Source organism: Actinia tenebrosa, unplaced genomic scaffold (genome assembly GCF_029948245.1).
Source record: "Actinia tenebrosa isolate PJP-AT-01 unplaced genomic scaffold, QUT_ActTen_1.0 PGA_scaffold12__29_contigs__length_12842862, whole genome shotgun sequence".
Classification (NCBI taxonomy): domain Eukaryota; kingdom Metazoa; phylum Cnidaria; class Anthozoa; order Actiniaria; family Actiniidae; genus Actinia; species Actinia tenebrosa.
The window spans coordinates 6,515,246-6,542,855 of NW_028292572.1; the positions used below are offsets into that span (position 1 = coordinate 6,515,246).

General features: G+C 38.0%; 3 protein-coding genes across 3 annotated transcripts; 2 read left to right on the forward strand and 1 right to left on the reverse strand.

Moving 5' to 3' along the window:
* Positions 1–4,563: 4,563 nt before the first annotated feature.
* On the reverse strand, positions 4,564–7,359 carry LOC116301972 (RING finger protein 37). Its single transcript, XM_031711150.2, has 3 exons — positions 5,850–7,359; positions 5,408–5,590; positions 4,564–5,027 (listed from the first exon to the last, which is right to left on the reverse strand). Exons 1-3 carry the CDS (start codon positions 7,357–7,359, stop codon positions 4,786–4,788), a joined length of 1,935 nt encoding a protein of 644 aa, XP_031567010.1. The 3' UTR covers positions 4,564–4,785.
* A 39-nt stretch (positions 7,360–7,398) lies between these two features.
* Positions 7,399–9,918, forward strand: LOC116301974 (F-box only protein 22). The gene is made up of 2 exons (XM_031711152.2): positions 7,399–8,253; positions 9,450–9,918. Exons 1-2 carry the CDS (start codon positions 7,564–7,566, stop codon positions 9,879–9,881), a joined length of 1,122 nt encoding a protein of 373 aa, XP_031567012.1. The 5' UTR covers positions 7,399–7,563; the 3' UTR covers positions 9,882–9,918.
* Positions 9,919–12,564: 2,646 nt separating this feature from the next.
* LOC116301973 (organic cation transporter protein) lies at positions 12,565–27,570 on the forward strand. The gene is made up of 10 exons (XM_031711151.2): positions 12,565–13,327; positions 17,622–17,939; positions 18,817–19,045; positions 19,394–19,595; positions 20,109–20,318; positions 21,668–21,802; positions 24,839–24,933; positions 25,254–25,362; positions 26,083–26,155; positions 27,084–27,570. Exons 1-10 carry the CDS (start codon positions 13,283–13,285, stop codon positions 27,249–27,251), a joined length of 1,584 nt encoding a protein of 527 aa, XP_031567011.2. The 5' UTR covers positions 12,565–13,282; the 3' UTR covers positions 27,252–27,570.
* The last annotated feature ends 40 nt before the right edge of the window (positions 27,571–27,610 follow it).

The window sequence follows — 27,610 nt, forward strand, 5'->3', positions numbered from 1 at the left end:
ACGTCGCACCTTACTTAGGTGAGCACCTCGTGGTACAAACTAGCTTTTTCTTCTTCCTACTTTTCCTTTGCCTCCTCTACTTTTTTTCCTTGGGCTATTTTTTTTTTTTTTTTTTTTTTTTTTTTTTCTTCTCTTTTTTCCCCTCTTTTTTTTAATCCTTTCCTATCGTCTATTTCATTATTTCTTTTTTTCACTTCTTTTGTTTTTTCCGTCAATACTTATTGATTAACACTGGTAGCTGCTGCTAGTTTCATTTCCACGACGAAAAATAACTTGTTCGTTGTATAAATACTCCAGTACATGTATCTATACATAGATTATATCCTACAACAATGTAGAATTTCATTCTGCAAGCAAAGCCGTACGATGCATACTCATTCATCTTTTCTGGGTTACTTGTACAGCCTAGCAAATATCGAGATTAAATAGTTACTTACTCATGCGTCTTAAAATATATCAGTACTTACTGTAGTACAACTGAATTGGTCCAAGTCACTCGACTTTATCCTTTAATTCCCGAGGTACTTCCCATAATCAAGAATTCACACATAATAAATGAGAAAGCATTTCTATAGAAGCCCTTTTATAATATCAAGTAATTAATTGAATATTGTAAAAAAGGAAGTTAAAGAATGCTAAATGCACCTATCCCTCGTCATTCTAACCGTTGTTCTCATGAAAACTTGGCGTTGACCCTACGTCATCAAATAGTGATGTAAACATTCGGAAAAGATGCTTTGAACGCCTCCTTCCGGCCTATTTTCTTTTAAACATTAATTTTTTTTGTTTTGACGGCTTTAGTACAGGAAGGAAGCCAAAATGTTAGATATATGGCAGAACTTAATAAGGAAGTTTTTTGAAGCATAATTTCGATGTAAAAATATGTGCTTCAAGTTGTTTCATTAGGGCATCAGTTTTCAACTAGCTAGAAGAAGTTTTCGACAAAAAAGATAAATTATAACTTAAAAATAAACAGGTTCGAAAATTAAATTGAACGACCATAATTAATTATGTCAGAAAAAGAGCAAAATTTAGTTCCTTGACTAGAAAGAATAATGTAAAAATAAATTTTAAAAGAGTCGTTTGAGCGTTTGAATCATTTAGCGTTCAAAATCAAAGCTGTTTGCAACTTTGCTTTCATCTCGTCAAAAACTAATTTTTGAATTGCAAAAATATTTTGTATTGAAACCATGCTAGTACAAAATATATATATATTGACTGGAATATGACTGGAATTCACTTACATTTACTTTAATTTGCTGTCTTAGTACTGACAAGAAAACCTTTTCATGTTACAACGTACGGTGGTATGCTAATTATTCCATGAGTACTAGAAACGGCTGGGCTGGCGTAGAATGTCAGCTCTAATCTGTCAATTATGACCATTTTTTAAATAAAAAACTTGATTTTAATAACCATTTGCTTTGCTAAAGCCTTAATGATGGTAGTTATAGGATTAACATAGAACTGCGATTTTTTTTTAAATGGCCAAAACATAGCGGAAAAAACCTTTATACGATTCGTGCAACACTTAACACAACAATGGCTTCCTTTGCAGCCCTCGTGATGTAAGTGTTGTTCAGCTCAAAGCTTATTGTTACAGGAACTCGTGTTAAAGATTATATTAAAGGTTAATGTTTATGCTTTATAAGATTGGGTTTAGCAAGGAGGAAGAAAGGCGTAGGAGGGATTGATCAGTGCGACCATCACGTTCAAAATAACGAATTTTTCATTATAATTTCATAAAAACATCAACTTAAATCACTCATGAGTAGTTTGTCCGGTGTTTTATTAAACAACCGTTAAAAATATCACCAAAACACACGAACGTTTTGTAGATGGATTCTCATTGCTGAGACACTGATAAAAAACTAAGAGGATTAAACAGTTATTCTTCTAGATCTCTTAATTGAAAGACTCTTGCGTTGATGCGAGTTGAAAGGTCTAACGAAAGTTTTGCCGATTCAACTTTTTTCAGTAGCTTTCGAATATACATTCCAACACTGCATAAAATTTATTAGATCTTAATAAAAGAAGAAAAAATACTACTTGACAAAGAAGAAAAAATACTACTTCGCAGGCTAGGCTTGGGAAAAAAACATTTTTGAACAATTGATTTTAATAATGTAAAAAAGCCGCTTACTGAATTCGAAGTTTTTCGTGGGCGGCATGGAAGTAAAATCTGAAAGTTTGACAAGCCGTCGGTTTTTGGTACGTCTTTAGGTGAGGAAGCTAGGATTTTGAAATATTATGAATTCCGTGTGGGCTATTTATCAAAAAGGAGAGAGAGAGAGAGAGAGAGAGAGAGAGAGAGAGAGAGAGAGAGAGAGAGAGAGAGAGAGTAGCTTTGTACTTAATACGGGTTCAGTGGATGATTTTATCCCAAGTATGATAAGTTACTCAAAGTGTGTCCGTAGCTTATAAAGCCTAATAACCGGGTTTTGGCTTCTAAATATATGATCACTCAACAAAATTCGTAGAACCTTATTTTTCTATCACTTCGGCCATTTTTTACGAATACAAAAATAGCTAGTTTTATTCCATATTTGAAACCTTTTTCGGCTGACTAATTCAATTAATTAAAAAGAAAAAAAATTCTGACATATTTCGTTGGTCATACGAAGGCGTTTCCTATTAGTAAATAAATGAAAGAGATAGCGTTGTTATTTTAGAAGCGTTTTATTTGCAGAACGACATCTTTGTTAGAGAAATATTTTCCAACAATTGTTTTCTACCAATGGAATGTGTTTTTGTAGTATTTTCTTTTATAAAACGCTTTCTTACAGAAAAATTCCAAGTTACTATATTATATGCCATGTGTCATTCCCTTGAATTATTTTTTTATCTGCCAGTAATGCTTGAGAAGACGCAGTTTTGCTTGAGAAAAGGACACTTGAACCGTGAACAATTTTTTGTCATCTCTTGAGCCAATCGATTAGAAATACGATTTTTTTTTATCACTCGGTGTATTTCAGTCCAAAACGTGACCCATTTTTTTCAACTGTGTTTATTGTTTTACGTACGCAATCCATAGTACCAAGAGAATATGAACTAAGAGAAGGAATCCTACCTATATAGCCTTGTAACCATCATGTGCACAGTTTGATGCTATTTTTAGCTTGGAGATATTTTGAGCGAAAAACCCGATTGGTTGATTTCTTGAGGGTAGACGGCTTCCAGTCTTGCAGTAAACAAAGCCTGTGTTTTTGTTGTGGACGTAGAGAAATATGGCGCTTTTCGTGTCCGAAAACGAGGCATTAGAGGGAAGCATGATTATCGTGCGGGCATGGTAACGAGTTAAAAATAGCATCAATGATTCTAAAAATAGCATCAAAGTGTGCACATGATGGGGCACGGGGATTCCTTCTCTTAGTTCATTTTCTCTTGATAGTACTCGTTTAGTACAACATTCTGTATACTAATTTCACTCCTAGCATGCGGCATATTTGCGTGCACGCGCGCGCTGATTTGAATCAAAACGAACAAAAGCAGAACGTGGGTTCAGTTCTGGACTAGGTGTATTGGAATCAATGCTTCATTGTAGAGGGTTTGAAACAGTAGAAAGTTAAAGTTAATACCCCGGAAAAAAAACTCGTGTTCATGGGTCGAGTGTCTTCACTGTAACATGACAAACACAAAACATACAAAAACTCGCTAAAACTAGAGTGATTTTCATCAGACCGTGAAATAGTTAGTAGACTAGAGGTCAGTCAGAGGCTCATAGAAGGGTTTTACTTTTGTTTTTGCTTTCGCTGGTTATATTCGCAACGACCAATCAGTTCAGCACGTGAAATTTCAATTAATGTGATTGGTTGCTCATTGAGTACTGTCTAAAAATAGCTCACTCCCAAAACACATCAGACGACACCCTCATACCAGATGGACACTTCTAGCTTTGGACGTCTGGGTCAGCAGATCTTATTTCCATTGTTTTCTTTTGTATCTATTTGACTATAAGTCAAATCCAACTAGTTGTCTATCATCAATGCTGCATTCTGATTGGATAGGCTACTACTAGGCTATAAAAAAAAGTTTTGTAGGTCTACGGTCTACTGAGATCTACTAAACTTACTAATTTATGCACATTTGTGCAAATTCTTGCAAAGTTTTTCACAGATACACTCAATTAAGAATCGTTGTCTGGTTCAGAAACATAGAACATAGAAGCTGAGACCGAAATGGCACTTTGGAAATGACATATTTATATTATAATTTATTCATTTGCGCCATCCATGCAGTCGGTTTAGAATGCCAAACGCGTATTAAAAACAGTGGATGATGTCACGGGTCGCCGGTCACAGCATGCATCTAATTAACGTACTTCCCATGTGCCATTTCGGTCTCAGCTTCTATGTTCTATGTTTCTGAACCCGACAACGATTCTTCAGTTGAGTGTATATGGTATGCTTTCTAGTTAGATTTGACTAAAACAATAAATAGCCCATTCTGAACCAGACAACGATTCTTCAGTTGAGTGTATATGGTATGCTTTCTAGTTAGATTTGACTAAAACAATAAATAGCCCATTCATGCTCGAGGACTAATTACTAATTATACACTAACTATTACAAACTGTTTATTACTCCTCTCGTCCTCATGGCTTATGAGTGAATAGCCCATTCATGCTCGAGGACTAATTACTAATTATACACTAACTATTACAAACTGTTTCACAGTGTGAGGAAATTTTAATCCTTCTTAAAAAGAATCTTATTCTCAAGGGATTGATGTTTGGTCTGGAATAACAAAAATCTGCTACAACAAATAAATTAATATTCAAATTTATTATTGATGAACTCTGATAATATCTTTTCGTTCAAATTCTTGACCACATGAAAAACATTTCAAGGTCTTGGACACTCTTGATTTTTCTGTTAAGCACTTTCTACACATTAAGTGTTTGCATGGTAACTGAAACATACTAAGGGATGCATTGAGAGGACTCTTACATCCAATACAATCACTGCTAGAAAAATTGCTCTTGTGATGTTGACTGTCTTTACTTGTTGAAGTCTGATTTTGAATCCCTGTGAAAATAGATAATTCAGTAGTTGAAATATCGAAAGATAGGTCATCCACAAGAATATGAAGATTTTTTTTGTTTTATTTTTTGTTTTGTGCTTTTCACACCCTGATTTTTCTATTTCTAACCAGAAACTTTTTAAGAGAAAAAAATACTTAGAGTTACTAATAATAATAAGAGTTCATCTATCCTTCTCTCCCCTCTTAGTCCTATCTTTTTTCACTCTCTTTTTTAAAATTCTATTAACAGTATATCTTGCCAAAAGGGTACCACAATGCACTTGGTGTTACTGACATCACAACCCCACAAAAAAAGATTTCCAAAAAGAAGGCTCTGAATGGTGTGGTCTTACTGGCTTCACATATAAATCAAAAATCAACCCACCAAATTTAGCTTGTTTTCCAAGATTCTCAACCAGAGATGATGCACAAGGCACTGTTGCTTTATTGCTTGTTACAGACTCTTTGAGGCTTTGATCTCTTCTGGTAAAAGAGGCACCCCCAAGGGTTTTCATTAGTGCACTATCAAGGCTCTCTGATACTTTCTCTTCATGTGATTGGACGATATCTGAAAACCAAACATTTGATCTTAAATAAAAGAATATATTAGATAATGGTTCAAGATTTTTCCAAGACGGTGAGGGAAGGGGAGGCGGCACCTCTCAGTTGTCAGTCATGACTGACAACTCTATCTCACTCTATCTCATTTTAGGCTAAACATAAATGGTCATAATGATCTGCCATAAAAAGATTTGACCAGACAAGTACCAATTCTGGTCAAACATTTTCTATTGACCAACTGCTCTATTTAATCCTGAATGACAAACCTTTTTTTGCATCTTTGGTAACATTATCCACACAATCTGCTTTCTCGTAACCAAGATGTTTTAGTTCCCCAAGTACTTCTCCATTCTTTTCATTTTCAATGTATTTTTCCTTTGTCTTGTTCTGTAATGATTTGCAATTCATTTTTACATTCAATGCATTACCAAGTGCTTTGCTTGAAAAACCAGTTTTCAAACTTGTTTTTGGAAAAATACTTTCACCAGACCTTCCCACAGTTCTTCCACAGCTTCGGACATCCACACCAGACATTAAGATATATTTATCAATTCGAACTTTCAGAGCTCCGTTTGGTAATGGTTTCATTCCATCAGAAAACAGAACTCCAGTGAATGGGTCCGAAGGTAGACGCCCCCATGACCTCTCGACTTCAATATGCTTTTCCAGCGTGGATAAATCTATATTTAACCCAGACGGCAAGAGCATTGGAATTGTCATTAAGTTACAAGTAATAGGATCAACAAACTCAGATGGTATGTCTTTTTCATCTTCCATGTGTTTATCTTGGTAAGTAACTCTATCTCCATCTGTGATATCATTGTTTCCATTTTTAGTAACATCTGTAGCAGGAGTTTCATTGTCATTTTGCATTATTTTCTTCTGGATATCAGAAACGTAGGTAGTAATATGAGCACCACAGCATGACGATGCTTGGCCCCAAATTTCAAGCCTTCCTAGTCCAGGGACACAGCTTCCTTTAACTCTACTAATAACAATCACGATATGTGTTACATAATTCAGAGTATGAGATTGAAAGAACTCGTGAATAATTGCATCTCCAGAACTATCAACAGCTGGGTTTATTTGCCCTCCATATCTTTTATTGATTATTCTAATTGTTCTACCCAAAGGTTCATTCGCTCGGCTTACTAACGTGAAAATATTTCTGTGTTCGTTCTTGAAGGAGTCAGGTGTTATCAACGCCGAATATTTGTGAGCGAACACTTCAAAATTCTTTGGCTTTTCTTCTTCATCCTGTGAGAGTAGTCCTTGAGCTTCGCCTCCTGTACATGGAATTTCAGATTCGATTTTTCGTCTTTTGGTTTTCGATCTGATGTTATTTCTAGAGGAACTGCTAACTGAAGATGATGAAGACTTTTGACGACTTTTTCTGTCTTGTTTCACGGCTACTTCACCAAGAGAATCATGTTTTACTCCAGCAACAAACACATCAACACCAGAAGAAATCTGCGAACCAACTTTAGGTTTAATAATAAGTGAATGAACGTTAATAGGGAAAGGCAACTGGAAGACAAGACAAACTGGAGGTTTGATAAAATGTGATGCTAAAAATCCACGATTTCTGTCCCTCCAACTTTCACTGACGAGATTCTGCGGCGAGTAGCCATCTGAACTTACAGCGCTACATCGTATCTTGGTTTGAAAAAGATGGTGTAAGAAGTTTACGGCCATTATTTGAATTTTGAGGAAAACGAAGAGAAAATCATGTTCTGTGAGGTTCGTCCGCCATCTTGGAATGTACCCAGAAGCCATTGCGAGCTCAACAAACACAGGATGCCCAAGTTTTATATAATTTTCGTCTAATTTCTCAATAAAATATTTTCCTCGTGTTCTTTTTGTTCTTCTTTTTATTTTAAATTACAGTAATAAGTTTTGATATCCTGCTATTTTAAATCAATCATTCAATAAAATAAATAATATAGATTGGGCTCCCTGTGTAGTAGTTCAAAATCCAATATGGCGGACGAAGTTGAGGCTTTAGAAGTTCCTGCAAAATGTCTCACACAGATGGCCGATATCGTCGAAAACATCCTCAGTTTTGCACCAGGGAGATCTTTAGAGTCTGCAGCCAGTGTTTGCATGTTGTGGCGTGAGATTATTCAGCGAATTCGGAAAACGAGACGAGATTGCGTGACACTCACAGTCGGCAAACTCAATTCTCACAAACCATGTTTTGATTTTTCTTACTCTTTAACAAATGTAGCTACAGAACCGCAAGCAGCTTTGTTATTCACCCACATATCTTCTGCATCAGCTCCAATTCCTCCGTACATGAAGGATTTTTCAAAATATTTAAGAATCAACCAAGCTTCTTTACCAAGACGATGTGTTCTTGTGGGATGTGGCACTTTAGGAATTTATCATTTAGGAAAAAACTCACCAATTTTTTTCAGTGGAAATAATTTATTATCAAAAGAGGATGCTAATAATCAGCATGCAATGGTTCTATTTCCACGCGCGCTTGGAGTGCAAGTTTGCAGTTTTCATGTTCCATTACGTAATAAGTACAAAAGCATCAGTGGGATAGACTCGTTTTTACCGGTTATGGAAGAACCTGTCAAACTGGTTCTCGTACTTGCACATCCCTTATCACTGGGAAAACTTACGAATTTTGCTGTGAACGTAAAGAAAAAGTATGGTGGAAAAGTAAGTGTTGTAATATTTAGCTGGGGGTAGTGTGTGTGTGTGTGGGGGGGGGGGGGGGGTAGCCTCCTTTGCAGGCGTCCTTAGGGACCCTAGTGGGGGAGGCTAGGGGGAGTAGTAGAATAAGGTGTTATATTTTTAAGGGGTGATTTTTAACTCAGGGGAGAGGGGTGGGCTGGAGGGGGACAAAAGGAGGGAGGACAAGGATGGGAAATAGATGTAGTGACTTTAATGTACGGACACAACAGTGAAAAAAAAATCAAGCTTAAGACAAACTTGAACCAATGAGGAGCAAGCAATGACCATGGGAATGAGAGATCCTGATTGGCTGAAGTCAATATGTTACTAATTTTGCTCTCTCCTGATTGGCTAAAATCTTATTTATCTTAAATTTTGTTCAAGTGGCAAAAGTGGTGTGTTGCTGGGGAGTTAGAAGGGGTGGAAAGGAAAGCTGGAGAATAAGATGAGGTGGTGTCATTAAGAAATATTAAATAATATCTCTACAGACCGACTTCATCCTCTCAACAAACCTCTTTATTTTTGTATACAAATTTCCTATTTCAGACCATGTGACATTCTCCTCAGAATAGTTCTTTTATGACGAACATTTTAAAATATTTTCATATGAAAAAATCAACCCCCAAGAGTGGCAACACGTGGTCTGGTGTAAGGCAAAAAGGTCTATTTCAATAGACCTCCTCGGCTCTGACGTATTAAATGTTGTCCCATTTCAGACCACATGTCATTCCCTAGAGTATCATTTCTTTGTTTAAGGATTGCTCTCGGTTGCACGAGAAGACACATGAATATGGATACAACTCAAACAAAGAATATCATTCTCAAGGGAATGACACGTGGTCTGAAATGGGACAACATTGAGCGCTCAAGAGCCAAGGAGGTCTATTAGAGTTTAGAAGTTGACATTTTGAGAACCCATAGAAAAGCATGAGAAAACCAACAGTAATTCTACTCACATACGACACCAAGTCTGCGAATCGAGCCTGGTTCGCATTGGTTAGAGGTGAGCGCTACCCGTGCTACAAGTCATTTTTTTAGGGGGAGGAGGTAGTGGAGAAAAAGGGATGGGTGAGAAAGTGGCTTTAAAATGATATAATTATAGAATTTTTAGAGCTTAAAACCATCGAACAGGTAAACCAAATTCTAGGTTTTGATGCCCTCTGACTATTTAATACCTTTAGACAGTAATTGCTGGTTGCTATAGTGACTGCGTGCTCTTCCACCAATCAACTGCGTCTTTCCGTGAAATTGTTGGCCTTGTTTTCGCTGGAGACTTGGTATCTGCTTCGATTGTCATCAACAGCTCAAGAGAAAACGAAATACTAGAAAACCTACATAAAAATCTGGTGAGACTTAAATCTACTCAAATACAAAATACTATGGCGTTGATGTTTAGACCTCCTACACACCAGCATGTGGACGGGAATATGCAATGTAGGGCTTTCCAACATCATTTTCCAGGCGTTCCTGTGGTCGTTGTTGACGGTTCTGCAGTTTATGGTTGCGATACTGTTGAATTGGAAAGATCTGCGAGCCAAGCAGGAGGGAGAGACTTTCTACACACCCAATCGACGATTCTGTGCATGTTTTCTTTATCTACTACACGCAGTTAGGAATGCTATCAGTCAGGGTGCACCCTGGAATACTTGAAATGGGGGGGGGGGGGGGGGGGGAGGGGGGGAGGGGAGCAGAGCAAAATTTTAAGGGATTTTTGGATCTTGCAAATGCAGCGGGTTGCCGATTTATCCAATTGTTTTTGGCCCGGATTTTGGTTTTCGCTTGTTATGGAGTTCGGATCGCGGATCCAAACCACAAAAGTGCTAAAACACAACCACAAACAAGGCAACTGTCAAATTATTTTAGGATTCGGATTTGAGCAATTGTTTTGCGGATGGACAAATTCGGGCATTCATTTTAACGGATCGACGGATTTGCATCCCTATTCATACCCCTCCCCCCTCAGGTGAGGATTTTAGTCGAGGAAGCAGGGCTCGAAATAAGCACTACCAACTAGCGATGCTTTTCTTGACTTGAGAGAGTTTTAGATTGACGTTCTCGGCAAACGTGTAACGTCAGTTGACCAGTAAAAAAATCTTTTAAATAAATAAAAAGGAATCGCAAAAAAATCCAAGTAGTAGAAAAACAAAAGAATATGTGTGTGCCATAAGAACGTTTGCAAGAGGTAAAGTAAAATACAGGAAAACGAGGAAAACGTGGTCACGATTGCCGTTTGTGGGAAGAAAAAAGTCAATCTAAAACTCTTTTTTGCTGTAGTGCTGGTGGTACCTGCACCAGAAACGGACTTTTTTACATCAGATACGGTGTTCCGAAAACTTCTCCAGATCTCTCTGATGTATATTAGCATTTAAATCCGAATTGCGTATCACAGAAACATAACTTTTTTATCCCGTCACTGGTGCAGGTACCACCAGATTTGATTCCATTTTTAGGCCCCGTCCACACGTATCCGGAAATGTTTGTATCCGCAATTTTTTTTTTTGCGGATACGAAAATGTTTGCGTCCACACGCAGCGTATTCGAATCGTTTTCACCGTCCACACGTGTCCGTTTTCGTAGAATTTGCGGATACGGACACAAAATTTTGCGGACACGTGTGGACGCAACCCGTATCCGTAAAAAAAAAAAATTGCGGATACAAAAATTTCCGGATACGTGTGGACGGGGCCTTAGACAGTGGTCATGTTAAATTTTTATATAAAAGACTAAATGTAAAAGTAAGTAAGTAGAAGCACGAACACGAAATCAATCAATCAATCAAACCGTGTAACCTGAAAGAATAGAAAAATAATAATGAAGTACGACAATTTCGTACTATTAATTGCCCTATAACACTATGATGTCACATCAAAACAATCTATTGTTTTAAGGATCATGGTCGCCAGAGGGGACAAAATAGACCCAGCACACATGAAATCATAATAAAATTCGTTTTATGAGAAAGTGAAAAGTAAGAACAACTAAATATTACATCAAATATTTCAAATTAAAAATGATTTAACCTAAATTCCTGTTATTCTTGCCCATGTAAACAAGCCGTGACATCATAGTGTTATAGGGCAATTGTTTTCCTCTTATTCGTATGTGATTTAGTTTCATAAATCCCTGAAATAGATGTTAGAGTGCACGCACTAAAACCGTGAACATTAAATAGTACTAATTAGTACTAATATTTCATACAGAATCCTTTGTTTTCTATTGTTTAATTATCACTATTTAGTGCTAAAAATTAGTATTTGTTTCACGGATTTAGTGTGAGCACTAGTAAAGTTTGTACTACACACTTGAATAGCACAGCGCACTGATTCTAAAAATAGCTTAAAGATTCGGACAAACATTGCATTCTGTTTAACCGCTACGAGGATTATACGAACCGATTTTCTTATTTTTACTTAAAGTTACAATAATAACCCATGTAAACTAAGATCAACTGCGATCGGCTGTGAAAATTATCTGCTGAAAGTAAACTTGTAAGTTTGTTTGTCCGAATTTCGCCTTTGTCTTCGTTTTTATGACGTCACGGTTGCACTGCGCTGTTACGTCAATAGTGACCCGTTGACGGATTTTTTAAACTGTCGACCACTGAAAACACATACGTGTCGCGTGAAGTCTAAGCGTGACCTGTATTACCCAAATACTTAGGCCCTGGCCAAACGAGGAAACATGTTTACCGCGCGCATGTTTCCTCGATGTTTCCCAGTTTAGCCACATGCGAAACATTGCTGCTGCAACAAATTTTGCTTCTAAGACGCAAAAAGTGTTGTTGCTGTGTTTTTCATGTTTCCAAGACGCATGGAAACATTGTTTCCCGATGTTTCCTGACAGTTTTGCCACCTTGGGAAACATTTAGGGAAACATGTTTCCTCGTTTAACCAGGGCCTTAGGTCGCATAAGTTGCATAATCTTTAGCGTGATCCGTTGTTCCAATTAAGTTCGGCTCATGTGAAGTTCGACGTTTGACCTAAGTCTAATATCTACTTCATGGCTTTAGTGACTTCACTACACCTAATAGCGCAGCGCAGCCGTGACGTCATAAAAACGAAGACAAAGACGAAATTCGGACAAACAAACTTACAAGTTTACTTTCAGCAGATAATTTTCACAGCCGATCGCAGTTGATCTTAGTTTACATGGGTTATTATTGTAACTTTAAGTAAAAATAATAAAATCGGTTCGTATAATCCTTGTAGCGGTTAAACAGAATGCAATGTTTGTCTGAATCTTTAAGCTATTTTTAGAATCAGTGCGCTGCGCCATTGAAAAAACCTAGTCAGGTTCAAGAAGGTCATATCATTGAAGCTAAGACCGAAAAGGATTTTGGGTACTCCGAAATGTGTATTATATTTGCATATAGACATGTAAAAATGCACAGTAGAGCAAAGTCGGTCGACCTAGATTAACAACATGCTAAAGCCATGATGCATAAAATGTGCACAGGAAGGGAAAACTGCAATACGCATAAAATTGCCCTATTTCACTATGACGTCACATCAAAACAATCTATTGTTTAAACGCAAAGGATCATGGTCGTTGGAGGGGGTCAAATCGCCGCAAATTCACCGAAAATTGTTCTAAAACCCGTATCAATCCACGAAGAGAAGTAGAATAGCCAGCAAACTCTCAGAATATTTTTTAGTACACATTAACACATGTTATATCTGAAAACCAGGCCATTTTAGATTAAACTGTTTAGCTAGGAGCAAATTTTGTTGAATTTTCTATTGGATTCGATGATTCTATCCCCCACATAAACAAGCAGTGACGTCACAGTGAATTTGGGACAATTAGCATAATTGTTTGTCTTCCCATGCTCCCCTTCGGTCTTAGCTTTGTATTTCTAACATAAGCCTTTCGCCTAATTTGCATTAATTGGAGACGGTAGTATCCATTTATCTCAAGTATCCAGCTACGTAGAGGTGAATTCACTTTCGCGTCGCTTCGGGGCTTATCGGTCCTTATTAAAAAACACTTGCTTCTTGAAGTAGGATCAGCCAAGATGAATCGCAAAGAGGAGAAAGTAATCAATCTTAATGACAAACAGATAAGTATATTTTCCGAGTATCCAAGCAAATGAAACTTTAGAGTGCAAACAATATAACCGTGAAACTTTAGTAATACTAAATAGCACAATTTCACGTAAATTCCATTGTTTTCTATCGTTTAAGTAGCACTATTTTGTACTATTTAGTAATTAGTGTTTCACGGATTAATTGTTTCCACTCTAAGAAAAGGCTTTTTGTAACAGACTAAGCACGTGTTCTTCTTTTCTCGCAAACGCTAAATATGACCAAACGTTCACACCAAATAACAGATATTCTTTTGTTTCTCTACCACTTAGAGATTTTTTACCATGCCTTTATACTAATGTTTAAGAATATTTTGTTTATTGATTGATGCTTCACGTTTGGGTGAACCAGATCACTGTGGCACAGAGATAGCTGTTTTTCGATAGAATTCACATTCTCTGCTTCTAATATCTCTTTTCAGTAGTCGGCCTTCAAAAATAATTATCTTCAAGTAAAGATTACTAGTTTATTATGTGTTTTGACGTGTTTCTTCTGCGAAAAAGCCTCAAAAATCGCTCGTTTGGGGCTTCGAAAGTTCGGCGGTTAGTTCGACTCGCTCGCCTTTCTTCACTAGGGATAGAAGGTTGCATGACTGGATCCGCGTGACCGAACAAAATCCACGTACGTGTTTACTGATAGGTGGGCGTATTGTTTACATTTCCAAAGTCATAACAACATATTCATCAATTATAGTAGTAATAAATTATGCGTTCGGTGTGTATATAATGAAGTAGAGAGAGTAAGAGAAAAATATCAAATGCCCTTGGCAGGATTCGAACCCACGTCTTCGGTATTCTAGTCCGATGTGTTAACCACTACACTACAAGGACCAACCACGCTGGTAACGCAGCCAGAATATGAAAATGTAGGGTATTCTTTGCGTACATATTTACGGTGTTCAACTTACCTATAGAGAAAAAATATCGCTCTGGGATCCTCACGAATACCCTACATTTTCATATTCTGGCTGCGTTACCAGCGTGGTTGGTCCTTGTAGTGTAGTGGTTAACACATCGGACTAGAATACCGAAGACGTGGGTTCGAATCCTGCCAAGGGCATTTGATATTTTTCTCTTACTCTCTCTACTTCATTATATACACACCGAACGCATAATTTATTACTACTATACTATGTCTATTCTTTGCGTACATATTTACGGTGTTCAACTTACCTATAGAGAAAAAATATCGCTCTGGGATCCTCACGAATACCCTACATTTTCATATTCTGGCTGCGTTACCAGCGTGCCAGTGTAGTGTAGTGGTTAACACATCGGACTAGAATACCGAAGACGTGGGTTCGAATCCTGCCAAGGGCATTTGATATTTTTCTCTTACTCATATTCATCAATTTGAGAGCAGTTGCTTCATTAGTTCAGGAGATACAATAAATTAAAGTTGTCTAAATTTTGCAGTAAATATTTGGGGGGGGGGGGGGGGGGGGTGGGGGGCAGGCCCCCAAAATATTCGCATCACATAGATCACCATCCATTCCACGATAAACGAAGCCAATATTCGAATTTAGTATCAGGGCTCCTTATTGATTGAATTGAATTCTAATCCAGTATTCTATATTTGTAGACAAACTTCGAGCGACTCTCCTCCCATAGATCACCACCGTTTCCACGATAAACGAAGCCAATTCGAATTTAGTATCAGGGTTCGTGATATAAGACTCTTTCAAAACTCCTTAAATTTAATCTCAGTTTCAGTCGGCGTTCCCTGCCAGCAAAGCCTATTTTCCTCTTGTTTTGGTTGAGAGAGGAAAATAGACTCTGCCGATGTAGGACGTTATATTTGTCGCGCATGCGTGGCGTAACTTAGCAACGCTGTCATGATTTTGACAGCCGCCCTCGTCAAACAATGTTTGGCGCCACGGTGTGTTACATTTGCTCATGCGCACTACATGTAATCGATTAAAAACCGGTTTTAAAACTGGTTTTGTTCGTCCACGATCGAGTCTCCTGGCCTCCCCGCCTGAAAGGGAAAGAAAGAAAAGAGAGACTCTGCTAGCAGGGAACAGTCGGGGGCGCTTGAAAAGTTTTTGGTTTTGAAAATTTCTACTCAATTTCCTTGAAAACCCCGGCTTAAATTATTGTAATGGCTATACGGATGACAGACTGCAATGTTTCTTGTTACCCGAATTTGGAATTTGGCATTATCATGAATATTCTGGGTATTTTTTAACTATTAATTTCACTAAATTACAGCGCCTTCACGCGACCTCGACAAATTTGGCGCCAGCCCAAAACACGGGTTTTGGTTTTCGTAAAATAAACTTTTATCTCCCAAAATACCAACGTAGAGGATTACGATGTACGATGGAGATGTACGTTAGAGATAATCCATATTATTTTTTTTCATGTTCAGAGTAAAACCCTACAAAACAAGAGACATTAAGGTCAATATGGTTATCTTTCATATGTCCTTGACCAGGGGGAGAGAATCGTGTCAAAAGATGTTTCAAAGGGAGGGGAGGGAGGAACACGAAACGCTAGTGCCCAGTGTTCGGGGGGACACATTACTCGGGGGGACGATAATCCCTTTGACAACGGTAAAACCCGTGTTTTGGGCTGGCGCCAAATTTGTCGAAGTCGCGAAATCGAAATTATCCATTCGGCTAATTGATAAAATTCAATCTATTCAGAGTATCTTGGTATATATTTTTACGAAAATGGATAAGATATAAAGTCCATATCACCTTTGCAAGCTGTTCAAAGTTTTCTTCGTTCTCATCAACTATCTTAGGCCCTGTCTAAACGAGGAAACGATTTTCCAGAAACATGTTTCCCCGATGTTTTCAAGTTTAGCCACATGCGAAACATTGCTACGTGCAACAAATTTTGCTTCCAAGAAGCAAAAGTGTTTCTGCTGTGCGGCAGAAACATTTCATGCTTCCAGGATGCACGGAAACAATGTTTCCCAATGTTTCTTGGTTTAGCCACGAAAGTCAACATTCTAAAAGTTCGTTACTTAGCAACGCTAGCTCTATCTTGAAAGTGCGCATGCGCTAACCGATATTGAGCAAACATGTTTCACGATGTTTCCTGAGAGTTTTGCCACCTTTGGAAACATTTTAAAAAACATGCTTCTGGAAACATGTTTCCTCGTTTAGCCAGGGCCTCGTTTAGCCAGGGCCTCGTTTAGCCAGGGTCTCCTACACAGCTCCGCTATTAGTGTCGTCACGCCACGCTCACTCCCCTAAGTAGTTATTAGTGTCGTCACGCCACGCTCACTCCCCTAAGTCGGCTGCGTAGGATCTACAACTATCTAATTGAGCTAAATGGGTCAAGTATAAATTAAATATATAGAATATTTTGCATTTAAAGAATAGGTTTATAGGTATGTGCAAATATTTGAGCATAACATTTTTGATTACAAGATACTACTTTTGTGAAATATCAGTTTAAAAGAACACATTCTCCCTGCATTTGATCCATATCCAGGCGAACGATTTATCTTTTCTGCTTCAAACTTGGGGTATTTTGATTGAGATTCTAATGATTTTTCCTTGAAAATATGAGCCGATACGAAAAGAAGAGCTGATATTATCAAGATCAAACTATTCTTCTGTACGGGCTGGAATCGAGAAGCACGAAGCAGCACAGTGCAAGAATCACTGGTGTTCTTTGGAGCCGTTACTATAACTCGTAGCAACCTTTCCTCGGTCTAAAAATTAGCAGACTAAGTTTGATAAAAAACAATCATAATCTTTCTGCCCGCTATCGACTGTGTTCCCTGCTAGCAGAGTCTCTCTTCTCTTTCTCTCCCTTCTTTTAGACGGGGAGGAGGGAGACTCTGCCGATGTAGAGCGTTTCCTTTGATACACCGTCGTCCACGATTGTGGACCAACGAAACCAGTTTTAAAACCGGTTTTTAACCTGGTACATAGTAGTGCGCATGACCAAATCATGACAGCGTTGCTAAGTTACGCCACGCAGACGTGACAAGTATAACGCCCTACATCGGCAGAGTCTATTTTCCTTCGCATTGAATGTAAACGTGCAGTGTCGGAACATAACTTGTATTTAATCGGCCGCATACACAATGAAACTTGACAACTCTTTGACAGGATGCTCATTTCCTTTGATTTATTTTTTTTTAACTTTGTCTCTTTTTGATAAAATAAGATCCTGGTTTAAAATTTTAATCTATAACAGGTTCTTACGTAAAGGGGGTCTTAATGGAAAATTCTAGTCTAAAAGGTTCTTAAAATCTAGGTTCTTATACATGGGTGTTTATTGTACCACCCATTTTTTTATTCAGTACGATAAAGACATGTTGACGTCATCAGACGATACGCCAATGACAGTCGATGACATCATGGAGAAGATAGGCAGTTTTGGTCGGTACCAGGCACGACTCTTCATGATCATGGGATTCATGAAAATATTTGGTGATGGATTCCAGGCAATGATTCCTACATTTATTGCTGCTGAACCTCCGTGGCAATGCGTCGAGAACAGCACCGCCTGTAACGTCACCGGCAACATATCACCAGGGAACAATTTCTACAGTCTTAGATGTAGCTTGCCTCGTTCTGATTGGGAGTTTGTTAAAAGTGAATTCACTTCCATCGTATCTGAGGTGCGTATGACACTAGAGAAAAACGTTTGCGCATGCGTGCACTTTAGCACGTTTTCTAAGAATTTTGAAGAGTTTGAGTGAGGAAATAAATGTTTGTTTTCTCCAAGTATACAAAAAAGTTCGAGAGTATACTTTTGTCAGACCACGATACTGTTTTAACAAACACAATATAAAAGAAGTAGCCTTAAGTTTCAAGCATGGGCACTAAGTTTTGGCATTTTATGAAGTCCAATTTATCAGGCATGTTTGAAAGTCAAATTTACTTATGTTTTGACTAATTTGCATACGGATTCAGAGCATGCGCAGACGTTTTTCACTCGTGTCAGGTGCGTATAGGTCGTTATTATGTTACGTCATTTCGGGTCTTGGTATATGGCAAGTCTTCAGTAGAAATGTTCATCGATGATGGAGCATAGAGCTGATTGATACCCTTCAATCAAATTATTTATTTATTTAGCTTTGCCATTTAAACACCCACGCATACACACACACAAACACAAACACGTTACATATAATATATACATACATAATTGCTGAGAATCCACTACAGCATGTGCCAATGAAATTCATGAGATTCATTCAGCTGATTGAACTAAGCAATAGAATACTTTCTGGTTGATAACACATGACGGGCAGTGTTTGCCAGTCATTGCAGCCTCGAAATAAGATTAATTCAGCTGATTGACACCAATTCAAGCAATAGAACACTCTCTGGTTGATGGCACATGACGGGCAGTGTTTGCCGGTCATTGTAAGCTGTGGTAATAAGATTCGCGAGGTTCATTCAGCTAATTCATACCTGCTGAAAATATTTATTATTAGAGTTTTAGTAACATGATTTCAAATTTTTTTTAAATCATATTTTTTCCCATTTCAGTGGGATTTGGTATGCGATCGCTCTAGCCTAGGCAGTCTTTCCAAGAGTGTGGTGTTCGCTGGTTACATGATAGGGGTACTGTTTGGAGGGATTCTCTCGGATAAGTTAGGAAGAAAACCCATGGTGTATTTTCCATCGGTACTGTGTAATGTGCTTGCATTGATTTCCTCGTTCGTGAATGCGTTTTGGGTGTTTACATTGCTTCGGGGGTTTATAGGGATTTGTATTGGTAAGTAATCAATCAAGTATACCTAATTTATTTAGGTCTATTTGCATAATTTCCAGTTGTTTACTATAGTAGTTAGCTTAGTTAGTAGTAGCTTTTTTGTTTGTTTGCTCGTCTGCTCTTCTGCTCGTCTGCTCCACTGCTCCACTGCGACACTGGTGAAAAACGCACTGCGCACGCTCAGAGATGGCGTAGCGTAACTAAGGGCAACTTATATTTTTGATGCCGGTGTTTTGATTGTTTTACAAAATCGCAAAACTTAAGAAAAATACTGAAAACTTAAGGTTGTCCTTTTCGCAATAGCAAGATAATTTCGCTGCTTTTAATCCTCTTAATTTGTTTGTATTTGAGGGAGCTCAAGTTTGTCAATGTTCATTCTCTTGCTGGAGTATGTAAATCCTAAACAGCGTGCATTCAGTGGGACTAGTCTCTGGTACTTCTGGACTTTCTCTCTGATGCTACTTTCATTATTTGCATGGATTTTCAAGGCGGAGTGGCGACTTTTGTCGATTGCTGGTGCAACTCCTGGCTTGCTGCAAGTATTCTTTTGGTGGTAGGTAAATTAAAACACATGCCAAAATGAGAGAGGAGGGGAGTGGAGATGGGAGAAGTTGAAAGCCACGATAAGTTTTACAGCGTTGCTGATGTGGTCGTGTGATTTTAAAATAACGAATATAATACCCCCTTAGTAAAAATACGCAGGTGATTATAGAAAATCTCGCGCGCTGGGTCGTGAAACTCTCACACGATAATCACCTCCAGCGATAATTCAAAATGGCGGCCAGCCGCTTTGTTACTGTTACCGGGGGAAAAAAGTCTTTTATCTTCTTTTTTTTTATTTTTTCTTTGAAAGAATCACCTGTGTATTTATACTAAAACAATTATTTGCCTCAGCCTCAGTGAATATCGGAGAATATTTACCGAGAAGCGAGTCTTCGTTGGGGAGTTGCACTTATCCCTCGTAGGTTGTATTGTTTGATGTTGCGCTTTTTGAAGAGACAGCTTAGATCTTAATGTGTTTCTCCAAGTACTCTTGTTTATTTACTCATAAACTTTGTTTTGTTAGGTTTCTTCCCGAATCCCCTCGTTGGTTGATGGTAAACGACAAGTCAGAACAAGGAACAAAGTATCTCCGTGAAGTTGCAAAGTTTAATCGAAAAGCCATGCCTCCTAATCCTGTTGTAGTGGTGACCACCAAGCAGCGTGTTGGGGACTTCAGAGATTTGTTTCGATCGTTAAAGATGGTGCATACGACTCTTATTAACTGGCTTTGCTGGTAGGTCAAGAGTCCCCATTAGCTCCTATGGTGGGTAGGGATTCCAACTAGCACGACTAGGTTCTTTTTCTCCGTTATTTCCATTTATTAATTTCATAAGTATGTCTAATATTTGTTCTAACTGTGATACTCCAGTTCTGAGTTCCCTGTTGACTCACTAAACTCACTTCGGACCTGTTGTTAGGAGGTAGATTGTTCCATAACTGAAGAGCGGCACTCCAAAAAGCTCTTTTCCCATATGTTTCAAGTTTAAAAGAAGTTTTGGTTAAAGAATTAGATAAGGAGCGAAAAAAGGGCTTAAAACGTTAGTATTAGGTCAAGCCTTAAAGGTGAGTAAGAGTATTTTGAATTGAATACGAATGTAAACGATAAAGAACGGAAGAGATATGATCATGCTTGTGGAAACGAGAAACGACTCTTGCAGCTGCATTTTGGACATGCTTAAGTTTTTGTAGTGACAATTTAGGTACAGTAATACAGCAAGGGATTACTAAAGTAAAGTCTAGAGAAGATTAGCGCGTGAACAAGAGTTTCACAAGCTTCAAGACTGATATATTTCGAATTTTCCATATGTTATGTGTGTGAAAGAAGCATGATTTGCAAATAGAAGTAAAGTGGTTTTCTAGAGACAATTTTTCAGTCATTAAAAACAACTGCAATATTTTAAGCATGATTTGAGGACGGAGAGACATCAAAATCTGAAAACTTTAGAAAATCAATAGATGGTCTAAAATTCATTTTTAGATGTTTTGATAAGAGTTCGAACTACATTAGACTGGTCAACACATAACTGGTGATCCATGACTCTTACATTGGACTGACTGGTGGGACCTTACTGACGACACACTTGCTGAACACAAACGCGCCACTAACAGTATCCTAACAATCACATCGCTGAACATCACAAGAACACTGGACACAACATTGACTGGAACTCTGCTACAGAACAAAAACCGCTTAACCGAAGTCAACAATTACCGGCACCTTACACAACACCGACGCATCTCTACATAACAATACCGCCTAATTACCGTCTACATTACGATCAACTGTCTCTCGTTTTCTCACTGGACTCTGAAGATGACTTCCGATCAGGTTGTCGAAACGTCAGTCACCACCAACAACAGTTTTTCTCAAGACTACACTCACCCGGACGATCACACTTCACAACAAACTGACGATATATGGCCTTAGATGAGATTTTCGCCAAGATCTTTCTAGTCGGCATATGATACAGCCTTGGTCTTGATAATTTACGATATCATGCTCAACGTCTTCCATTTTATTATTATTATTATTGTTGTTTTTTTTATCGTTTTTAATAGTAAAATATTATTCTCATATGGCAGGGTAGTTATTTCTATGATCTACTATGGCGTCTCATTCGGTACTGGAAGCTTTGGCGGCAATTTTTATCTCGTGTTCTTTCTCACATCCATCGTGGAAATCCCTTCACATTTTACTTCCTTCATTCTCATGAACAGGTTAGAAGAAAGAGCAACGGTTCTTAACATTATAAGCTGGTAAAAAAGAGTATTCGGTTTGCAGGTCGTATTAAATCCTTGGTCAGGTTTATTAGTGTTGCAGGATGTATTGTATTCTTGGTCAGGTTTCTTGGTGTTGCAGGATGTATTGTATTCTTTGTCAGGTTTCTTGGTGTTGTAGGATGTATTGTATTCTTGGTCAGGTTTCTTGGTGTTGCAGGATGTATTGTATTCTTGGTCAGGTTTCTTGGTGTTGCAGAATGTATTGTATTCTTTGTCAGGTTTCTTGGTGTTGCAGGATGTATTGTATTCTTTGTCAGGTTTCTTGGTGTTGCAGGATGTATTGTATTCTTTGTCAGGTTTCTTGGTGTTGCAGGATGTATTGTATTCTTTGTCAGGTTTCTTGGTGTTGCAGGATGTATTGTATTCTTTGTCAGGTTTCTTGGTGTTGCAGAATGCATTGTATTGTTGGTCAGGTTTCATGGTGTTGCAGTATGTATTGTATTCTTTGTCAGGTTTCTTGGTGTTGCAGGATGTATTGTTGGTCAGGTTTCTTGGTGTTGCAGGATGTATCGTATTGTTGGTCAGGTTTCTTGGTGTTGCAGGATGTATTGTATTCTTTGTCAGGTTTCTTGGTGTTGCAGGATGTATTGTATTCTTTGTCAGGTTTCTTGGTGTTGCAGGATGTATTGTTGGTCAGGTTTCTTGGTGTTGCAGGATGTATCGTATTGTTGGTCAGGTTTCTTGGTGTTGCAGGATGTATTGTATTCTTTGTCAGGTTTCTTGGTGTTGCAGAATGCATTGTATTGTTGGTCAGGTTTCATGGTGTTGCAGGATGTATTGTATTCTTTGTCAGGTTTCTTGGTGTTGCAGGATGTATTGTTGGTCAGGTTTCTTGGTGTTGCAGGATGTATCGTATTGTTGGTCAGGTTTCTTGGTGTTGCAGGATGTATTGTATTGTTGGTCAGGTTTCTTGGTGTTGCAGGATGTATTGTATTCTTTGTCAGGTTTCTTGGTGTTGCAGGATGTATTGTATTCTTTGTCAGGTTTCTTGGTGTTGCAGGATGTATCGTATTGTTGGTCAGGTTTCTTGGTGTTGCAGGATGTATTGTATTGTTGGTCAGGTTTCTTGGTGTTGCAGGATGTATTGTATTCTTTGTCAGGTTTCTTGGTGTTGCAGGATGTATTGTTGGTCAGGTTTCTTGGTGTGTGCAGGATGTATTGTATTGCTTTGTCAGGTTTCTTGGTGTTGCAGGATGTATTGTATTCTTTGTCAGGTTTCATGGTGTTGCAGGATGTATTCGTATTGTTGGTCAGGTTTCTTGGTGTGTGCAGGATGTATCTTATTGTTGGTCAGGTTTCTTGGTGTTTGCAGGAGTATGTATTTTTGTCAGGTTTCATGGTCTGTGTGCAGGATGTATTGTATTGTTGGTCAGGTTCTTGGTGTTGCAGGATGTATTGTATTCTTTGTAAGGTTTCTTGGTGTTGCAGGATGTATTGTATTGTTGGTCAGGTTTCATGGGTTGCAGGATGTATCGTATTGTTGGTCAGGTTTCTTGGTGTTGCAGGAGTATTGTATTCTTGGTCAGGTTTCTTGGTGTTGCAGGATGTATTGTATTGTTGGTCAGGTTTCTTGGTGTGTTGCAGGATGTATTGTATTCTTTGTCAGGTTTCTTGGTGTTGCAGGATGTATTGTATTCTTTGTCAGGTTTCATGGTGTTGCAGGATGTATCGTATTGTTGGTCAGGTTTCTTGGTGTTGCAGGATGTATCGTATTGTTGGTCAGGTTTCTTGGTGTTGCAGGATGTATTGTATTCTTTGTCAGGTTTCATGGTGTTGCAGGATGTATTGTATTGTTGGTCAGGTTTCTTGGTGTTGCAGGATGTATTGTATTCTTTGTCAGGTTTCATGGTGTTGCAGGATGTATTGTATTCTTGGTCAGGTTTCTTGGTGTTGCAGGATGTATCGTATTGTTGGTCAGGTTTCTTGGTGTTGCAGGATGTATCGTATTGTTGGTCAGGTTTCTTGGTGTTGCAGGATGTATTGTATTCTTTGTCAGGTTTCTTGGTGTTGCAGGATGTATTGTATTGTTGGTCAGGTTTCATGGTGTTGCAGGATGTATTGTATTGTTGGTCAGGTTTCATGGTGTTGCAGGATGTATTGTATTCTTTGTCAGGTTTCATGGTGTTGCAGGATGTATCGTATTGTTGGTCAGGTTTCTTGGTGTTGCAGGATGTATTGTATTCTTTGTCAGGTTTCTTGGTGTTGCAGGATGTATTGTATTGTTGGTCAGGTTTCTTGGTGTTGCAGGATGTATTGTATTCTTTGTCAGGTTTCTTGGTGTTGCAGGATGTATTGTTGGTCAGGTTTCTTGGTGTTGCAGGATGTATTGTTGGTCAGGTTTCTTGGTGTTGCAGGATGTATCGTATTGTTGGTCAGGTTTCTTGGTGTTGCAGGATGTATTGTATTCTTTGTCAGGTTTCTTGGTGTTGCAGGATGTATTGTATTCTTTGTAAGGTTTCTTGGTGTTGCAGAATGTATTGTATTCTTGGTCAGGTTTCTTGGTGTTGCAGGATGTATTGTATTCTTTGTCAGGTTTCTTGGTGTTGCAGGATGTATTGTTGGTCAGGTTTCATTGGTGTTGCAGGATGTATCGTATTGTTGGTCAGGTTTCTTGGTGTTGCAGGATGTATTGTATTCTTGGTCAGGTTTCATGGTGTTGCAGGATGTATTGTATTCTTGGTCAGGTTTCATGGTGTTGCAAAATGTATTGTTGGTCAGGTTTCTTGGTGTTGCAGAATGTATCGTATTGTAGGTCAGGTTTCTTGGTGTTGCAGGATGTATTGTATTCTTTGTCAGGTTTCTTGGTGTTGCAGGATGTATTGTATTCTTGTTCAGGTTTTTGGTGTTGCAGGATGTATCGTATTCTTTGTCAGGTTTCATGGTGTTGCAGGACGTATTGTATAGCAAGTGTTGTAGGAAGAACGTTTGCCACACACAACAATATTTTGATTTATCCAATATTCTGTTCGACAGGATTGGTCGTAAAAAGACCAACTTCCTGGGTCTCATGGTTGCGAGTTTTGCTGCCACGTGTGCTGTCCTTCTTCAAAAAGATAATTCTGAAACAGGTTATACTTATTTTTAACTCACCTAGAACTACCTAATCTCATTCATTTTTTGGAGGGGTGTGGGCCGAAGGAATTCAGGGAATGGCCATCAAATTTCTACTCAGTCAAAAAGGGGGTCGTCAAATATTTCATTCTACATAAAGGGGAGGGTCACTTTTTTATGCAGACAGAAGGGGGGGGGCTAAAGATTTTACAATGCTGTTTATAGGGATTCCTCCAGCCCACCCCAACCTACTCCCAACAAATGAATTCTCCCTAACAGAATTTTTCTGGGTTTTTTGAATTATCATTTATGTCATTTCCTTTCACTCCCTTTATAGGTTTCCTTGTCGGTCGCATCATCATGGCCATGACAGCCAAGTTCTTTATCAACATGTCATTCGCTACAATCTACATCTTCTCTGCAGAACTTTTTCCCACTGTCGTCAGGCAAGTGCTTTTCTTAGAACACTAGGCAACCCAAACACTGAAAACTCTTGTACATGTAATATTTTCTCTTAGGAGAAAGGCAAACTGAAAATTTTATATGAATAAAGTGCATGAATAAAGACCGTCACCCGTTTAGCTCAGATTGTAAGAGCGTTAGTCTGTTGTGCGGGAGGTCGTGGTTCAAGCCTCGGTCGGACCAACACTCAGGGTCTTAAAATAACTGAGGAAGAAGGTGCTGCCTTCGTAATTACATCTGCAGATGGTTAGACCTTCACTCGGCTCGGATGACCACGTTAATGGCAGTCCCGTCCCTAATTAACTAGAGACGTTAAAAGAGGACCACGAGTTTATCAGCTGAATTACTGTCAAGTGTTATCCTCCATAAACAAAGTTAATTGATTAATTAATTTAGAAGTTCCAGCGTAATCTAAGTCCTCTTTTAATCTCTCGGTATCTCTATCCCATAGATTGCCTTATACAGGAGCCTTAATTTAAGCTTGTTTGGGATGCCTGCGTTGTATCTCTTCCGTAATTCCCATAGATTACCTTGTAAATCACAAACAAGTTTGGGCTACCTGTGCTTTCACCAGTTCCAACGTGTTTCGTTTTTCTGGCTTAGGCAATACCATAAGTGGCACGCATGCTCTCAGATCGCCTATTTCAGATCTCGCACCGACACTTTTTTTTAAAATAGGTGTTTAAATTTTGCTTGAATCACAGGAATGTTGGCATGGGGTCATCGTCAGCAGTTGGACGTATTGGGTCTATCTCTGCACCTTTTATCGTTTGGCTGGTAAGTGGACATGGATTCAATTAGTGTACTCAGAAACTCATAAGGGGGCTGAAACGAGTAACAACCATACATTTCTTTCGTCAGCCATTTATAGTTTCCGGGTGATTTCGCTTCTCTAAGCTCGAACGAATCTTTTAGAAACAGCATATTTCGTCATTGCAGTCGGAAAATATTGCGTTTTTACGAGAGATAATAGAAAATACTTCGAAATTTTCGTTGTATCAAACAATGTATTGCACGCCTAGATTCAAAATTACCTGGCCTTGCCTCTTATTATTATTATTATTATTATTTTATTATTATTATTATTATTGTTGTTGTCATTGTTGTTTTCATTATCATTATTATTATTGTTGTTGTTGTTGTTATTATGATATTATTATTATTATTATTATTATTATTACTATTATCAGCAGTAAACACGTTTGAATGCTAATTAGGTAAGCTAGATAGGGCGTAATTCCGCAACCTACCAGCATGACAGGACTAATAGTACAATCAATTAAAACCAATTATAGAGGGGGGAAATATATATATAGATATAGCTATATCGTAAAATGTCTTATTTCTAATAGTAGTTTCTAAATGTTTATTATATAGTGCTCTTTAAGATGGTACTCACTTAAAAATAAAATAAAATAAAATAAATAAATAAATGGATAAAGTTCATCATAAGATTTACTAAACTTAGATTAACTGTAATGTTCTTAAGATGCAGTTTAAGTATTATTATTTTTATTATTATTATTGTTATTATTTCAGTATTTTTACACAAAATAATATAATAAAACCAGCGCGCTCATTGGTTACAATTTACGTCTTATGCTGCTACAGTTGAAAAGACAAAAAACTCTCTCTCCGTTATTTATTATATTCACTAAATACTAAAATATCAGGGAATATTTATTTATTTATTTATTTTTGCTAGGTTCGCATTCACGTGTTATTGCCGTACTCGATCATGGCTGTCACGGCCTTCCTCACAGGATTGGCTTGCCTTACTCTTCCGGAAACAACGAATGCACCAACCGCTGAAGCTTTTGAAAAGAAAAAATCTCCACTGATAGACAACTGTGAAAAAGAAGAGAAAGTATAGAAGCAGATATACTGCCTGGACATTATTCCACCCTTTTTTGGAATTACACGACCAACACAACCCCAGATACATACAGTGCCTCGTGATTCAAGATGACTAAAAATTTCAAACTGAATTTTTTGACACAATGGCAAATGTTCCACTCGTGGGAATTTTGCTGTTTAAAAATTCAAAAAATACCCAATATTTTGGTTTAATATTTTTAGATTTTACTAAATACAAGAATTGCCTTATGATTTGAAGACCCTTTTTTTTTTGAATTTATATTTTTCAAGGAAAATATAATCTCAAAGACAATAAAACTCTTCTTTTTACAAAACATTTTTTATTTGATCATATTTACAGAGCTCAAAATATTT

Bases quoted from the DNA above. Each gene is read 5' to 3' on its own strand.
- LOC116301972 (XM_031711150.2), bottom strand. From the start codon at position 7,359: ATGGCTTCTGGGTACATTCCAAGATGGCGGACGAACCTCACAGAACAT. The intron at 5,591-5,849 runs GTTTGTCATTCA...TTTGGTTTTCAG, and splicing joins TACCAAAGATGCAAAAAAAG to ATATCGTCCAATCACATGAA. The intron at 5,028-5,407 runs GTGGGTTGATTT...CTATTTTCACAG, and splicing joins TGGAAAACAAGCTAAATTTG to GGATTCAAAATCAGACTTCA.
- LOC116301974 (XM_031711152.2), top strand. From the start codon at position 7,564: ATGGCGGACGAAGTTGAGGCTTTAGAAGTTCCTGCAAAATGTCTCACA. The intron at 8,254-9,449 runs GTAAGTGTTGTA...TAATACCTTTAG, and splicing joins AGAAAAAGTATGGTGGAAAA to ACAGTAATTGCTGGTTGCTA.
- LOC116301973 (XM_031711151.2), top strand. From the start codon at position 13,283: ATGAATCGCAAAGAGGAGAAAGTAATCAATCTTAATGACAAACAG. The intron at 20,319-21,667 runs GTAGGTCAAGAG...CTCATATGGCAG, and splicing joins CTTATTAACTGGCTTTGCTG to GGTAGTTATTTCTATGATCT. The intron at 25,363-26,082 runs GCAAGTGCTTTT...CTTGAATCACAG, and splicing joins CTTTTTCCCACTGTCGTCAG to GAATGTTGGCATGGGGTCAT.